Raw genomic sequence first — 17,429 nt, forward strand, 5'->3', positions numbered from 1 at the left:
TAGAAGATCTATCAAAGGTGTCATGTACTATGAGTCACCACTGTCAATAATTTAATCCCAAGAATCTTGTACAATCCGCTTTGTCTCAACCTCTAATGTTAATGACAAAGCATGTGAAGGTAGCATCTCTAGGTGGACAAAGACTGGTGACTTTGCTGCAGTCCAGGATTCTTCAGCCCGCTTGGGGAGCTTTGTCAATAATGGCCCCACTTGCCACAAGTATTGCAATGCCGCTCCGCTCTCAAAGCATCTTCACACCCGACATCGGTCTCTTTATTAGTGATGTTGCCTTTCTGTGCTTTAGCCTTTTGCTTTCCTTTTGTCAAAGAGCGTATCAAGGCTTTGGAGCCCCATTTCTTCGTCGCTATGAACCACTACTATTCCAGTACCATAGATACAATCTTGTCCAAAGCGATAGTATTGGGACGTCCTCTGAAAATCAGCGTTGATGGGTGGAAATTCTTATATTATAGAGGCAAATGAACAAGGAGTTTTATGGTCATATGCTCCAAACTGATATGCTTGCCCAATTGAGGTATCTCTTGTTGGAGCTCTTACATCTTCGTGATGTGATTCCTCATGGATACCTTTGTCACACCGAGGGGTCTCAACTGTACTTTCAGAGCTATCCGCTTCATTGGAGAAAATCAATCATATAGGGAAGCCAATCGCTCCAAATCATCTTCACATCCTTCATCAACTTGGTGTGGACGGCAGCAGCAAATCAGCCCCAAGTAGGTGAAAAACAGAAGCATATGTGCCAGCCGTCTAAGCACAAACAACTCGATGAGCATCTCGCTGTAAACTAGCCCCAACTGATGGACCACCACCTATCTTGAAGACCTCCTGGAAGTAGAGAGAAATGGTGCAGATAGAGGTCTTATTAAAACCAATACTTTATTGTGGTGGGGCTTCAATTAATCGAAATCTTGCTTATTAATGCGGCTTTTATGGTTTATTTTATGGTTTGTGGAAATGGAAGCTGGCACAGCTACATGTCCTTTTGCAGTGTTAAGCTTCTTCTCACTGGTGGATTTTTCTTTTGATTAGATGTCTCCAATTGACTGTGATAAACATATCCAAGTTATGCTGAAGAGGACAGGGCAAGGGTGGTACTGCTACTGCTTAGTACTCAAATGTTTCTGATTGCTTATCTTTATAGTGCTAGGAATTTAGAATGACGAGTTCATTAGATATAACAAGAGCCTGGCTAAAATCTAGCTATTTGTAATATTCTTTCTTCTTTTTATGCAAACCAGGTTTAAGAGATTATTATGCTGCCAATCCTGTTCCTGATACAAATGTCCCTCCAAGCAGAGTCTCAAAAACTATACAGCAGGCTTCCCCTGTCTTAGAATCGCCTGATTTTGTAGATGCTACACAGGAAGAATTTTACGAAGAGTGTAGGATTGGAGGAACGCTCGCTACTGCTGCTCGCCCCCCCCCTTGCTGCGCCATCGCTGCCCTCTCCCCCCTCCCCCCCCCCCCCACCCCACCCCACCCGCTGCCCCTGCGCGCTGCCGCCCGCCCGCTGCCCCCCCCTGTTTTCGCGCTGCCCCACAGGCTGCCCGCTGCCCTCCTCTCGCGTTGCCATCCCCTCCCCACCCGCTCGCTGCCGCTTGTGCACCCGCACAATTCCCGGCTGCCCGCTTCGCCCTCGCCGTCCCCCCATCCCCCCCCCCCCCCGTCCTCTTTGCTCCCGAAGGTCTTCTGCACCTGGCTCGGCAACGCTTTCTCTTCGGACAAGTGCTTGGCGTACTTGTTCGCAGATTTTCTTCATCGCCCGCTTCTTCGACTCAGCAGTAGACACAGATGGAGGCTCCAGCTCCACCTCAGAGGGACTCGCCTGAAGCCCCCTCGCCCGACCCCGCTGAGCCCACCATTCGACTTGCTCTTACGCCGGCAGAGCAAGCGAGCCTTGCCACAGAGGTAGAACGCTTGTAGGCGACTTCTATCATCTGCAAGGTTCTCGGCACTCGTCCCAGCAGAGGAGAGCTGCGAGATCTTCTCCAGGCCCGCCTCCTCGCAGAGGTGGGCAAGATCTTGGATATCCAGATTCTCAGACGGGGGTACTACCAGATTGAGTTCGAGACTTCCGAGATGGCCTCCAAGGTCATAGCTATGAGTCCATTGGCCATCCGAGCAGCACGCGCCCACTTTCGACAGTGGCGACATGGTTTTGACCCGTCTTCGGATGTGCTAGTAGAGGAGGCGGACATCCCCATATCAGTCTGCTTTCCGGGTTTACGGAGGGAGTACCTTCCACTTCTCTCCAGGATTGGCTCCGCCATCGGAACTGTCCTGGAGACACCTCGTACGGCAGCATCAGTTGCTGCCAAGGCGGCTGGCATCCCTTCAGTTCGAGTTTTGGTCAGAGATACCCACACGCTCCCGAAGGTCATCCTTCTGCCTCGGGTGAGTGGGGGTTGGTTTAGACAGATTGTGGAGTACTCGGGTCTCCCGAACCAGTGTTTCATTTGCAGACAGATGGGCCACCTAGCGAAGGCCTGTCCACGGAGGAGACCACGACCCGCACTGCAGCCTCAGCCCCAACCTGCCAAGGCTGGGCCGCAGCCACAGCCAGCGACGCAGAGCACAGATCCAGCGCCACCCTCCGAGCTTGGGGCTCCAGCGGAGGAGGGGTGGCAGCAGGCCCGTGGCCGTCGACGCCAGGGGCCACAGCGACAGCCTGGCACTCAAAGTGGCCCCCAGGTGCCTACTCAGCAGCAGTGGGTTCCCACGGGGAACCGCTTTGGTCCTCTTGAGCAGGAGGAGCCCCCTACGCCAGCCTCCACCTCCGCTTCACCCTCGCCAGCCGCTCCGCCTTCCGATCTCCCCTCCTCCTCCTCATGCCCTCCCCCGCCCTCTGCTACCGCTCACTCCCCACCTCGCCCCCCCCATGTCTCTGCCGCCCCACCCCGCTTCTCCTCTCCCCCGCCCCCCCCCAGCCCCTTCTCCCCCTCCTCCTGCTTCAGTACCACAGTCGGCTCTAGAGACTGGACCCTTGCCGGCGGCCAGGAGATCTCTTGGCAGCGCCTTCGCCACGAGTCGCCTAGCGAGAGAGGGTCAGCCCTTCATGCGGCCCCCTCTGCAGATTTAGACATCTCCTCTTGCAGCTATCCCTCGTGGTTTGACGAGCTTTGACCTCCGACGCCGCTGGGATTTCTTCGATTACGGGTTTACTCGTTTTCTTGGCGATTCCGCAGCAGACCACGAGGCAGCCTGCTTCAGAGTCCACGCTTTGTTCCTCGCCGCTAGGGGGACAGAGGCCTTGGACTCAGCAGTTGGTTTCTCCTTCCCCCTCTGTGGCAGGACTGAGACAGAGTGGTCCCTCGACTCAGTGGTGGGATGGTTGCATACACAGGTTCTCGAGTTCTCTCACCACATGGGGGAACTTGGCGTTACAGATCTGTTGCAGACTTTGTGGCCACTGGCCAAGTTTGCGGTGACACCCCCAGATTCAGCAGGATGTAGACACATTGTGGTGTACTTTTTTGCTGATACGCAGTGTTTGCCTTGCTATGTATTCATTCATGAGGACTCCTGGACAGAGGAGGTTGCTTTACGCACGGCTCGCTCTACTTGGGCTTGGACCAGGCACTCACTGCAGTCTCGCCTATCTAGAGGACGCTCGGATGCGGATTACTCCCCATCCAAGCCTGCTTCGAAGATAGCTCGTCTTGCTGCTGCGGCAGCATTTGTTCTCTCTCGCTCCCCATGAGGATCGTCTCGTGGAACGTGCAGGGACTCGGTGGGCCCCAGTTTCAGCGACGACGGGGCCGATTGCGTCAGGAGCTTCAGCGATGCCTTGTGGGAGGAGAGATTGATCTCCTTATGCTTCAGGAGCACCATTTGTCTGAGAGCCGCATTCGGCGATGTGGTCAGATTTTGCGTGGACGCTATGATACCTTTTGGTCAGCTGCTTTTGGACCTGGAGGCATCCAGGGTGGGGTATGTATGACTATTGCGGACTCATTACAGTAGGCCATTGTGGGCAGAGGGATTATTGTACCAGGCAGGGCTCAGTGGATTACTATGCAGGTTCAGGGTAGCCTTGTGGGTTTCCTGAACATCTATGCGCCCAATGTGGCGAGTGCTCGTGCAGAGTTTTGGTCACAGATTGTTGAGTCTTTGCCACAGGTTGACCAGTGGTGTGTAGGAGGGGACTTCAACATGTTGGAGGACCCTTCTGACAGAATCGGAGGCAGCCATGCTACTGTGCATGGAGTCGAGTTAGCAGCTTGGGAGAGGTTTTGTATGACGTTGAGGGTCTCGGATACATGGCAGCATTCTGGCTTTGTGAGGCCTCCAGAGAGTCTTGCCTTCTCTAGATCGGACCGCCGAGTGGGAGGAGTGAATCTATCGCGCATAGATCGCTTCTACACTAGTGACCACTTCAGTGACTTGGGGGGATCAGTGGGCATCCTGGCAGGGACATCCTTCTCGGACCATGCACCAGTGATCCTCACAGTGGCAGACAGGCAGAGGAGTGGGAGCACGATGCTTCGCATCCCAGAGCGGGTCTTGTTGGACTCAGCACTCAAAGAGAGGGTCGAGGCTCTATGGACAGAGGGCATGGACAGCCAGGCTCCACATGCAGACAGAGTGGCCTCAGGCCTAGCTCAGCTCAGCCACTTCTTTCTCCAGGAGTCTTTGGCTCGACGGGCTGCAGCGAGAGAGGAGGAGCAGCGTCTCAGACGAGGCATTGCTTCACTACAGAGGATGCAGGAGCAGCATCCAGACAGTCCATGGTTGGAGGAGCAGCTTCAGCAGGCTCGACAGGAGCTTGCTTGCACAGAGGAGAGGCGCCATGAGTTTGCCTTCCACCGGCATGCATCTCAGTGGACTCAGGTAGGGGACAGAGTGACAGGTGTTTTTTTTGAGACAGTGGGACCTCGGCACTCGCATGCCAAGGTCAATCAGTTGAGGAGACCCGATGGGTCAGTTGTTTGCGAGCCAGAGGATATACGTGCAGTTGCTACTGACTTTTACCGTGAGCTACTGTCGGCTGAGCTAGAGTCAGAGAGGCAGGATGCATGCAGGGAGCAGGTTTGGGCACAGATGCCTTGTCTTGTGACTGAGGTGATGCGGCAGAGGCTCGAGTTACCTCTTCAGCTTGAGGAGCTGCACACGGCTCTTAGGGCCCTCCCTCGTGGTAGTTGTCCAGGTGAGGATGGGCTGACTCCCAGCTTCTTCTTGGAGTACTGGGACCTGCTTGGCCCAGATCTTTGTAGTGCCTTTCAGTACATTCTGCACACAGGAGTGATGCCGGATAGCATGAGTGAGGGCCTGATTTACCTCATTCCTAAGGAGGGTGGCTCCTTGGATGAGATTCGACAGTGGCGTCCCATCACCATTCTCAACTCAGCCTACAAAATTCTTGCCAAGGCTCTGAGGTGGTTATTTATGGTGGGAGTATTGTTGTTGTTACTCATGGCCTGGAGCTAGATGGTTTTTTACCGGGGGGGGTAGGGGTATACAGAAGTTTGAGCAGTGGTTACTCTCAGAAACTCCAAACTACGCAAGCTACGGTCTGGGGGGCGTTTGGTTGTAAAAGGCCTCTACCGGACCTTTTTAGGTTATGCGGGAGGAGTGATGAGGGAGTTGTTGAACATCTCATGGCCCTGACCTGGAATGTTATTTGCGGGGGGTGTTCATCGGTGGCTTTATGTTTCTATGTCTTGTAACATTCATATGTGAGCATTTGTGTTGCATTGTGATGTGCCAGCCACTGAATACTCCTTATTTGGATGAGATTTTTCTGGGAAACCAATGACCAAGGATATCAAGAGTTCCAATCTGGAATGAGACTCCTTATTGGATGAGATTCTTTTGGGAAGCCAACTACCCAGGAAGTCAAGAGCTCCGATTTGGAATGAGAAAACTGATCGTCCCTCACATTGTCCCTCGGAATGACCCTCGAAGATTTTTGAGCTAACTTGAGTTGTTTTGCAAATATACAGTAATTGCAGACGATTACTTTCTTTTAAGAAGGGGGGATGTCACAAATTGCTGACGTGTCAAGCCACTGAAGAACAAAGCCAACATGTAGATCCCGACCGAGGAGCCTAAACCCAGAAGAAGCAGCCGAAGAAGTTTTATTAACTTGTGGGAGCCCATCCGATGGGGCCCAACCTAAAGACATTAAAATAAAGCAGGACCACACACACACACACTCAGTCTCTTGCGATCATTTGACGACATGGCGCAGTTGTACGGAAGACCGGATTTTGTGTTGGATTGCTAACGTGGTTGATAGTACGAAATTCTACGTTTTGCGCTAATTGTGCTTATGTGGCAGCTGTACGGATTTTCGCAAAATGCATTGGCAGCTTTTGGCGCTAGTGCTTTTCAGACCAAATGCTTTTGAGTTTGAAAGATTTTCATGCAACTGCTTCATGGCCAAGGACCTTTTAATATGAGCTAAGGGCTCATTTTCTTGCACTCTTCCGGGTGAAGGTGCAGAGCGCGAGTACCGGCATTTTACTGAGTTCGAGGAATATAAAGAAATACATAAAGGGGCGCCAAGGTTTGGGGCCAGTGCTCTCTCAAGGTGGAACTCCGCCACTCCCCGTCTTGTGCGTCGTGCACATGGGGGATTACGGCTTTGTATAGATCAGTGATGGGACATGTACGCACTCCGGAAGGGGTATCTGATTTAGTTCACTCTACTATTGGAGTGAAATAGGGCTACCCATTGTCTCCTACTCTATTTGGTATGTATGTTGATGAGGTGTCTGATTACATTGACAGAGAGGGTGACAGGGGTGCCCAGCTGGCAGGGACGTGGATCCCGTTGTTGCTATATGCTGATGATATTGTGCTGATATCTGACTCACCAGAAGGTATACAACGACAATTGGATGCACTACACAGTTTTGCAAAGGATAGTGGATTGTGTGTAAACCTAGGTAAAACCAAGGTTATGGTGTTTAACACCACACCGCAATGGGTCAGCAGATCAGTACCTACTTTCAAATATGGTTAGGAGATTGTGGAGTATACAGATGCATACACTTACCTAGGGGTAGTCTTTACTGGGCCGAGGTTTTCTTTGAGAAGAGCAGCAGAGACTAGACTAACTAGAGCTGGTCCGGCTCTGGGAGGAATGGAGAGGATGTGTTCGCAGGTTCAATTCCAGGAACCCAGGACAAAGTTATGGCTCTTTGATACTTTGGTTGCCTCTACTATGTTATATGGGGTGTATGTTTGGGGACCTTCTGTAGGCCAGGATGGTTGGAGGCGTATGGAGAAGCCATGATCTCTCGGCTGATTAGAGCCAAGGCTTCCGTATAGCATGATATCATTCGAGCGGAATTAGCTGCCCCCCCTATGGAGATTGAGGCGCTTACCAAATCAGTCTCGTTTGTACACAATCTGTGGGATACTACCAGAGACAGATATGCCAGGGTGGCTCTAGATCCTCCGGACAATTAGCTCTTAATGGAAATACATCATGCTAGTATGCACAGATGGCATCATTGTTTCAGACACATGGTTTCACCATGGACAGGTTGCCTCCTTTTCAATACTCTACAGGCACCCTTGAGGTCTCTGACGCGGGTAGAAATTAATAGACTTGTTCGTCAGAATCTGATCCAGCTGGACATGAGGAGGACATGGATAGAGCCGATACAGGAGTTGGGCACAAAGATGGCTTTCTATAGAGAGCATCTTCTCCACCTCACGGGGGATGCGTTTGTGATTCGACCTAGCTATATGGACACGCATCTTTCTCATGGTTTGCGTTGTGCCATTGGCTAGATACGCACGTCCTCACATCAGCTCGAGATTGGGACTGGCAGATTCAGAGGGACACCAGCAGATAGCAGGATATGCCACTTATGCCATCTAGAGCCAGAGATAGAGGTACATTACATATGTCATTGCACAGTGTACTATGAGATACGAGGTTGTTTTCATTGTCTATTCAGAGAAGGTTTTGGGCCTCTATCTAGGGTCATGAGTTATGAGGATCAGAGATGTCTTGGGCTATATCTACTTGAGTTACACAGGCATAGAGAAACTTTACTGAGGAGAGATGAAGAGAGACAACCCCAGAGACAGATCACAGATTTCTTTACACTAGATATTGTACATCCAGAAGAACAGACAGAGGAGCAGCCAACAGTGGAGAGGTCCCACACTACTGGCATTCTCATAGACCGAGCATTGGAGCTAGGGAGATCCAGACGACCCCGATGGAGAAGAGGAGCTACTCAGTTTCGAAGGAGGCTATAGCAAAGGATTCGAGCCATACTTTTTCGTTGTCCAGAGTGCAGATGAAGATGGATCTCTATGAAGATGGATCTCTACTTCCCTCCCATATTGTCTACACATTGTACTGCTTAGTTCACACATTTCACGCCTTTCACCGTTCACACCTATCAGCTTAGTCTAAGATTCCGCAGTATTTATATTTTGTTATCCTAGTTTAATTTATTTTGTTAATCTGACTTTGTATTAGATACACCGCATTGTAACTTTCTGGTCTCATAGGTCACTTTGGCCTTTTGAAGACGTTAGTATAACATTTCATTTCATTTCTCTCTCTTTCAGTTTAGTGTTATTTGAAGTGCTAAAAGTGTTCAGTCTGTTCTTTTCCATTGGCATGTGGTGCCGGTCCCCGTGACACGTCAAGTGGGTAGCCTCAGAGTAGTATATGCTCTCTCTTGCTCAAGTGCCCAAGAGTGTGTGAGTGCATGTGATAAAATAAATCGTGTAAGAAAACAAACTAGTGCACTGTGATGACTTTGAAAAGAACAAAATTGAAACAGTAGAGTAACAAAAAGATTAGAGATAGAGACGACACAAGAAACACTAAAACTGCTCACTAAAGCCTCGATATACTATGTCATAAGTTTGTGACGTGGCCAATCAAGAGGGTTAGGGTTTTTAAAACCTAACCCTCCAACTTACAGAGAATGGATTGAGGGGCCTAACCATTTATGCTCACACGCTCGGTTTGGTAGGGCTGCCCTCTTGCCCCCTTCCTTTTTTTGTTCTATGCTGAGGCAATGAGCAGGTTTTTTGACCTCATAGGAGGTTGGTTTGCGTGGACTACAATTGCCTACTATGGGCGAGCAGCTTTTGAACGTTGAGTTTGCTGATGACTCAGGCATGTTTCTAGAGGGTCGGGAGGCCAACTTGCACAGGTTTGAGTAGTCTCTTGAGGTGTTATGTTGTGCATTGGGAGCACTGATCACCTGGCGAAAGACAGTGGCTTTCTGAGTTTGTAGTGCTTCCATGCCTAATTGGTCGCCTAGAGAGGGCTTTAGGTGGATGCCTCCTAGGACACCGGTACGCTCGTTGGGTTGTCAGGTTGGTTTGGATCTGTCACTAGAGCAACAGATCGTTTCTCTCCTTTTTATCAAGAGGAAACTGCTCCATTAATGAAATGATATATTAACGTCTTCAAAAGGCCAAAATGACCTATGAGACCATCAGATACAAAGTGGGGAATCTAATACAACGTCTGAAGTACAAGTACAAAAAGTACTGAAAGTAAAAATGAAAACTGAAAATGAGTGTGAAATGTGAAATGTGAAAATGTAAAATAGGCCCTCAATGACAATCTGGGTGTCGTGCTAGAATGCCTATGATCCTCTGTTGGAGTCTCCGTCGATGGAGTCTGCTCTTGTGTCTCGGTCGTGGTCGTCTCGATCTCCCGAGCTCAGTCGCCCTGTCAATGAGGGTGCCTCTCGTATGAATGCGGGTACAACCCTATGCTGGTGGTTGGTCTCTTGGCTCCCTCGATCCAAAGAAGTCTGTGATCTGCCTCTGCGACTGTCGTACTCCATGTCTCCCCAACAGACTATCTCTATGACGGTGTAGCTCAAGTAGATATAAGCCAAGGCATCTCTGGTCCTAATACCTCATGACTCTATCTAGGGGTCCAAAACCCTCCCTGAATAAGCAATGGAAGCGCCCTCGTATCTCATAATACACAGTGCAGTGGCATATGTAGTGTAGCTCTGTATCTGGCTCTCTACCGCATAGTTGACATATCCTAGACTCCGGCGGTATCCCTCTGAATCTACCCTTCTCAGTCTCTAGCTGGTGTGAGGATGTGCGAATCTGACCAATAGCACATTGCAGACCATGAGACAAATGAGTGTCCATGTAGCTCGGACAAGTCACAAACCCATCTCCCGAAAGTTGGAGAAGGTGCTCTTTGTAAAAAGCCATCTTCGTGCCCAACTCCTGCATCAGCTCTACCCATGTCCTCCTGGTGTCCAACTGTATTAGATCCTGCCGAATGAGTCTAGTGATCTCCGTCCGTGTGACTGGCAGGGAGGGTGCATCTAGGGAATACTGAAAAGGAGGCAATCTATCCATGCTGAGACCATGCCTCTAAAACCATGAGGTCATCTGCTCATACCAACATGATGCATCTCCTTGCATCGCTAACTGTCTAGAAGACTCAAGAGCCAATCTAGTATATCTGCCTCTATGTGTATCCCATAGACTGTGCATAAAGGACACTGATCTAGTAAGAGCCTCAATCTCAATAGGAGGGGCGGCTACCTCCGCTCGAATAATCGCATGCGGTACGGAGGCCTTGGCTCTAATCATCCGGAGAGAGAGAGAGAGAGAGAGAGAGAGAGAGAGAGAGAGAGAGAGAGAGAGAGGGGAAAAATATTGCGTAGACAGAGAAAGAGGGAAAAAAAACCGCGTAGAGAGAGAAAAGAGGGGGGAAAAGTAGCGTAAAGAGAGAAAGAGGGGGAAAAATCGCATAGAGAGAGAAAGAGGGAAAAAAAAAACGAGAGATGATTAGCATAGAGAGAGAGAGAGAGAGAGAGAGAGAGAGAGAGAGAGAGAAAGAGAGGGAAAATCGCGTAGAGAGAGAAAGAGAAAAAAAAAGTGGCATAGAGAGAGATGAATAGCGTAGAGAGAGAAAGTGTGGAGAGTCTCTGCCCGCCTAGAGAGAAAGAGGGAAAAAAAACAAAAAACAAAAAACCCCTCTTCTTCCCCTCTCCCTCTCCTGGTGCGGCCTTCTAATCATGAGAAAACAGAATGGCAAGGATGACCCGGCAGAGGATGCGATCCAAAAATGCAAAGAAGAATTGAGCGAGTCCATCAACAAGATCAACCGCCACCTCCTAGGTACTATTAACTTACTCGACGCGCGCGTGACAGCACAGGAAAGCACGATACATACACTTGAGGGTCGCGTGAAGGCCCAAGATGAGGAAATCGCACTACTCAAGAGAGAGCTTGCAGAGGTGCGATCGCAGAATGTCCTCGAAGAGGGAGAGCTTCAACCCTCAGTAATCAAAGAGCTTAACACAATTAAGGAACAAGTGCGGGCCATCAAAGAAGGTGGGGAGCAACAAAAAGAAATGGCGACCTCGTGGTTAGATGTCATCACAAAGACCCAACAAAAAGCACAAAAGGCCAAAAAATGGATCGAGATTGTCAAGAAAGGAAAAGGCAAGGAAATAACCCCACCCCCACACCAATCATCATCAACTTGACACTAGAAGAGGAGCAAAGGAGACGTGTGTGGGCCTTACACGTAAGGATATGTGGCCTCCGAGACCAAGATAATGTGGATGAAGAGGTGAAAGAACTAATGACTCTGGTGGGGATCAACGAGCAGACGCATACGAGGGCTTGGAGAGTGGGCACTAAGAAAAGTGGGAGCAACGGAGAAACCTCGAAGGAAAGCGCACTCATTCTCCGCTTCTTCTCCATGGAAGCGAAGGACTTCTTGAAGAAGAGACCGACTCTAGAAGACTCGCATCTTTCTTGGAGATGACCTCACCCTCTTGCAGATTGCTCATATGCAAGAAGTAATGCCGGAAATTAGAGCAGCAGTGGAAAAGGGGAAGATTGCTTTTTACAAGGATGGAAAGGTGGTGATATTGGAGTGACGCCCCGCATGACTGTGTGAGACCTATGGGACCACACTAAAGATGGCAACCTGGAACTGTAATAGGTCACTCCGTCTTGATGTAGGGGCCTTTGAGGATAGCTTCACAGGGGGAGATCATTTTCTACTCTGAGACGCATCAAGCCCCTGGGCAATCCATGCCACAGGTGAGCGGATATAGATGGGAGACAGCCTGCAGACAAGAGACCAGATCTGAGCATCGAGGACGGGGCTCAGGGGGAGTGGCAGTTCTATTCAGGGAGGAGTTGCAGCCATTGATATATATAGCGCGCAAGGATGAACAGGCTAGGTACATGTGGGTGAGGCTCAGGGCAGGGACGGGCAGATACCTCTACATTTCTATCTGTTACTTTCCTCCTATTATGTCAGTATATGCCTCACCTAGAGGACAATAGGACAATCCCCCTTTCCTATTCTGGATAATGACATATGGGAGTTTTCCAAGGATGGTGACATTATCATACTAGGGGATTTCAATGCTAGGACTGCCCACCACCAGACAATATTTTATTATACTTCCGAGGAGATGCTTAGGGAGCTGGACGTTACAGAGATGGGTCTATCCAGACTATCACAAGATGAGGAATACACTGAATATGGCAGATACTCATAGATTGGCCATTTTGAATGGCCTACAAAGATTTTCGACAGCTGGAGGTTTTACTTGCTTTTCAGACCGACATGGTGCCAGCACAGTGGATTATGTTATGGCCCAGCCAGGTCTTATTCCATTCTTTCAGGATTACATGGTGGGCGCTAGGCCAGTTGGAGTAGCAGTTGATCATGCTATCATGTCTTTCACCTTGACGTTTCAGTTCAGCACAGCTCCATTAGGAGAGGTCCCCACACACACTTGATATACCTTCATGAGGGAGACGGATTCTGTGTATATGGATGAGATATACAGGCAGCTATGCACCCAGGAGCCGGGATGGCTACCATGATGCAACATCAGAAGCATACCCTCACAGCCAGCCTACACGGAGACGATCTGGGAGCATGCCCAAGAATAGTTGGTATGATGAGGAGTGTTGAGAGACGAGGATCAAATTACAGAGGGAAGTGCTCATGGGTATTACCACACATAGACAGTCACGGATTATCTTTCGCCGCCTAGTGCGACGAAAGAAAAGGGCTTATCTATCTCAGCTAGAGCGGGATCTGTATCAACTATTTATAAGTCAAGACTCGGGTGAAGCATGGAGGCTATTCCACGAGCATTCACCACCACCAGCGGTCACCTCCATTGAGGCATGGGGGGAATATGCCACATCTCTCTACACAGCATCAGGGCAACCACCTCTGCCGGACCCACTAGAGACATGCTTGGAGACATGTTCTTTCTTTTCTGCCGAGAGGGTAAGGAAAGCCATTGACAGGATGAAGACAAGGAGAGCACATGATCATGATGGTCTGGTAGCAGAGCACTTCATCCATGCTAGAGATATGCTTGCAGAGCTCCTGGCTCTAATGTTTAATTGAGCCATGTATGAAGGCTTCCCTGAGACTTGGATTCCCGGGAATTATCGCACCATCATGATTGGTCACCATTCAGAGGTTTTATGTTTTGCATTCGTTGAGAGGTCTGATGGTTTTTTAATTGATTTTTGCTTTATTGCTCAGTCGATTGGGAGATGGGCGTCGACAGTAACCATCGTAGTTGAGATCAGTGTTTTCTTGAATACAGTTGCCCAGTGTGATGCCGCAGTATATCTGTTACAGGATTCAAGGCGATTGTTTTCCTATGTGAACAAAGTAATATTTTGTGCACGGGACAGGCTTAATAGCTGCACATGTTTGAATATGGCTTGAAACGCTGTAGGTGTTTTCAAATATCACTTGCTATGTAACTTTACATTCATGGTATATTTGCATCTACATCTTTTTTAACCAATTTTTTGGTTTATTGGATGCTATTTGTTTGATTGCACACCAGGAAACAGGTCATCGATTCAAGAACACAGTTTTGGCACTCATGAGATTAACCCCTCATGGTAGGATCATGTTTCGTAGCAATTCACTGTCCAAACAACTAACAAACACAGATGACCATCATTTGGGTTTGTGCACCAAACAGCTTATGATTGATCAATATTCTTGCTATTTGATAGCTAGAGCTGAAGCACAGGAGCTGGTTGCTGGTTCAAGTGAAGTGGACATAAATTTGAATCATTTTATTGGATCGTTGCCTCAAGCATCCACCCATAAAGCTTCTGGCTGCTGGACGGATCCCGGTGGAGAAGATTTTATGGTTCGAGGGAAATCATATCCAAGTGACCTCGTCAAGGCATTATTGCTGTCCCCTCTCTCTAATTTTTAAGTATGAAGTTTATGTATGCCTTTGCTTTTTTTGCTACGAAGATATTGTCCTAATCATGATATGAAAAACTGCAGAAAGCTTCAGACAGATGTTAGTCAATGAATATGCAAATTGAGTATACATGCCGACCATTTCTGTGCAGGTTTCTGGTGGAGAACCACTTCTGAAACTTCTTGCAGTTGATTGGTTCTATTCTGAGAGGAGGATAGATTCTGTTGCAAAAAATTGCAAATGTGTTGTTCAGGTGAGCCGATTGAGGTACTTTCTTTAGATTCTGGTCCCTGATAACTTTGTTCTTGATATGAGGTCAGTGCATCATAGTACATAATCTGGATGCTCACAGCAGTGATGGGAGTGTTTTGGTGGTAGTAATTCTGGCAAATAGTGTTCTATAAAGATAATATCGTTGATAAATATGCAAATGAATCCACAATACAAAGAGTCCACCAAGGCAATGTTCAAAATCTTCCTCATGGCTCCACTTTGGAAGAAAGCGCTGTTGATAACTTGAAAATAATAGAGCTAGAAAGCAAAGGACAAAGACCATACTAGAGACTTGGTTGCACGGTTTTATTTGGTGAGCTGAGCAACAGTTGGCTTATATGGGATTTTGCACTGCCTCTGTGGCTCTTATGTCACAATTCTATCTCATACACCTGTGTGGTCTCTATTTACTTAATATTCTAAATTTTTTTAATATAATGAGATAGGCTGCGTCTTAAAAATAGAATGCTTTCAAGTCTGACTTTGCTGATGTCGTCTTGTGGCAGTCTGAAGCAGGAAAACAGCTTCCTTTTATTTTGATTGTAAATTTACAGGTAGACACTGTTCCAACTGGATTTCGTGTTGCTTCAGAAAAAAATGTATAACTAGTCTTTTCAAAATTAAAGATAAAAGTAGTGTGTGTGGAATAGGAAGATGTTCGGCTTGTTCTGTCCCATGCGCAAGATAATATAACCGTTTCAAAAATCTGCAATTTTTGTGCAAACTGTTGCTGAAACTTTACCTTTCTTCCTTGTTATACCTAATCAAATCATCACAAATTTGTGAGATTTTGGACCGGCAGCTGTATGATGGATGAAAAATTCCTCAAGGCCGGAAAAATGCTTTCTTTCTGGAGCAGATGGACCTCATGTATTTTTTTGTGAGCATCTTGTTCTTCATAGAAATCAAGTCCAATCATATTATGTAATATGTTACTTTTCCACTGATACTTGTCAACAGTCTGGTGGAATTAGTACATCTCATGAGTTTGTAGTGGGTAGGATTCTGACAAAGGCCGAAAATAATCAGTGAATTGTTGGCTATGTTGGGAGTTCTTGATTGTTTCTAACATTAGAAAATGACAAATAAGTATAAATAGAAGAACCATAGGTAGTCATCAAAAAGTTATATCATGAATAATCACCAAATATCAAGAAAGTTTATCCAAAAAAGGCTCAACACTTTTTTTGTCTTTGACCATTATTAAGTTTTGTGACAAGTTCTGAACTTATCACTTCTGTGTTTTTAGAGCCTTGTATTTTCTAGGGGGCTCAATCACAAGAGTTTGTTTAGAACTAGCTGTTGACAGGTCATTCAACATGAAGAGGAACATTATTGAAGACTGTTGGGGCAGCTGTTGGTAGACCTTTAAGCATTTGAAAACCCCTGAATCGTATGTGTGGATGTTGCTTGCATGTTGCGGCATCTACAACAGGTGCATGTGATTATTATGTTCACGTGTAAGGCGTGATTCCTTCATTGCACAATGTCTAGCCATTAAAATGTGCTTTTTACCTCCTGGTTGTGTTGCAGGGCTGATGGCCACCACAAATTCCAAGCCACCATCTCTTGATGGGTAGTCATGCCATTGAGACTTGTTGGAATTAGGGTTGCAGGAAAACACAGCTTGGAGAAGACGAAGGAAGCACAGAGAGTGTATTACTTAGCATGCAATGGAAAAGTTAAGATAGCCCTAGAGTGATGGGCGTATATACAATGCACGGGGAAAAAACCTCCTAGTGAGGGAAAAAATGCCCTGGCGGTCCTAAGTGTGTTCACACACATTACTACCTGTGTAGCAGGCTACAGTGTCACTTTCACAGGACACACAGTTAGTACAGTTGGGCGAGGCTGGTTCACACTGGACTGGAAAAACTCTCTTGGCTGGGCAGTGACACGTGGCAGGGGATACGGACGGTGGTCTAGTGTACATCGTGGCCAGGTCACCACCACTCAGTTGGGGATAGCTTTAGATGGCTAACATTTATGAGCCGTTGGTGGCTCTTTATGATTGTACATATGAGTAGCAGCTGTTGGGTCATCGGATCATGTTCTAGATATATGGTCCAGCGTCGTCGTCTAGAGTGGCAAGTCTATACACAGCATTGCTTCACCATCCCTGCACATCTGAGCCATTGTACCTGTGAGTCCTGGGTTGGAGCTGAGTGTGCTGCCACGCCAAAGTCTATATCAGTTCTTTGAGATAGTCGAGTCATATGTTGTGGTCTGCTGCTGTTGTCTATTTGTTTCCTTTGTTTTTAGTCTGTTTTGAGTGAGATTGTCACGCACATTGCACTGAGGAGCACCCACTGTAGAGAGAACGACACACTATCCACGCTACAGGTGCTCTCATTTTGGCGATCACAGTGGGACCTCAACTGAAGTCTCACTCTGTGAGAATACAAAGAGTGAAGCTAGTGGTTTTTTACCAAGCTTCGCCTACCTTACCTTGCACTGTGTGGTCTGCTGGTCTGGTCTCCTCTCGCCCTGGTCCAACTGGTCTAGTCCTCTCGCCCTGGTCCAACCAGCCCTCGTCCCTGGTCTAGTCCTCCTCGTCCCTGGTCCACCATCCTGGGTCTAGTACTTGCCTGGTCTAGTAGATTCTAGACCTGTCTTCAGCTTGTTAAAGGTTTTCTTGCCCAAAGCTTGGATTGGATTGGTGGTCGCTGCATGACACATACAAGGCGGTCAGTCGAGCGTCAATGCGCACTACTGAGTCCTCTGAAGTACTACAACAGAAGACGACCCTTGGTACCTAGTAGAAGTCCATCAACCTCGTCACCCAGACCTCCACGTACAACATCACCCATTCCTCCATCCAGTTCCACATCTTCCCGATCACCTTCCCCAGTAAAGCTCTCTCCTATTCTGTTCCAGCAGGCTATTGAGCAACGGGCTCCTAAGCAAGGGGCCATGGAGGCGTTAGCGGGTGTTTTGGCCAAGGTAAAC

The 17,429-nt window shown here is 48.0% G+C and overlaps 1 protein-coding gene across 1 annotated transcript in view; it reads left to right on the plus strand.

Annotated features, from left to right (window-relative positions):
• The window catches only part of LOC147431335 (protein ENHANCED DISEASE RESISTANCE 2-like), a 202,459-nt gene that overhangs the window by 100,608 nt on the left and 84,422 nt on the right, over positions 1–17,429 (plus strand). The window contains exons 15-19 of the mRNA XM_086493659.1: positions 13,584–13,705; positions 13,833–13,890; positions 14,008–14,183; positions 14,359–14,460; positions 14,987–15,034. Coding sequence (XP_086349785.1) covers positions 13,584–13,705; positions 13,833–13,890; positions 14,008–14,183; positions 14,359–14,460; positions 14,987–15,034 — 506 coding nt within the window. The remainder of the gene's footprint in view (positions 1–13,583; positions 13,706–13,832; positions 13,891–14,007; positions 14,184–14,358; positions 14,461–14,986; positions 15,035–17,429) is intronic.

This window comes from Adiantum capillus-veneris, chromosome 21 (assembly GCF_014529385.1).
Source record: "Adiantum capillus-veneris isolate H3 chromosome 21, ASM1452938v2, whole genome shotgun sequence".
Lineage (NCBI taxonomy): Eukaryota > Viridiplantae > Streptophyta > Polypodiopsida > Polypodiales > Pteridaceae > Adiantum > Adiantum capillus-veneris.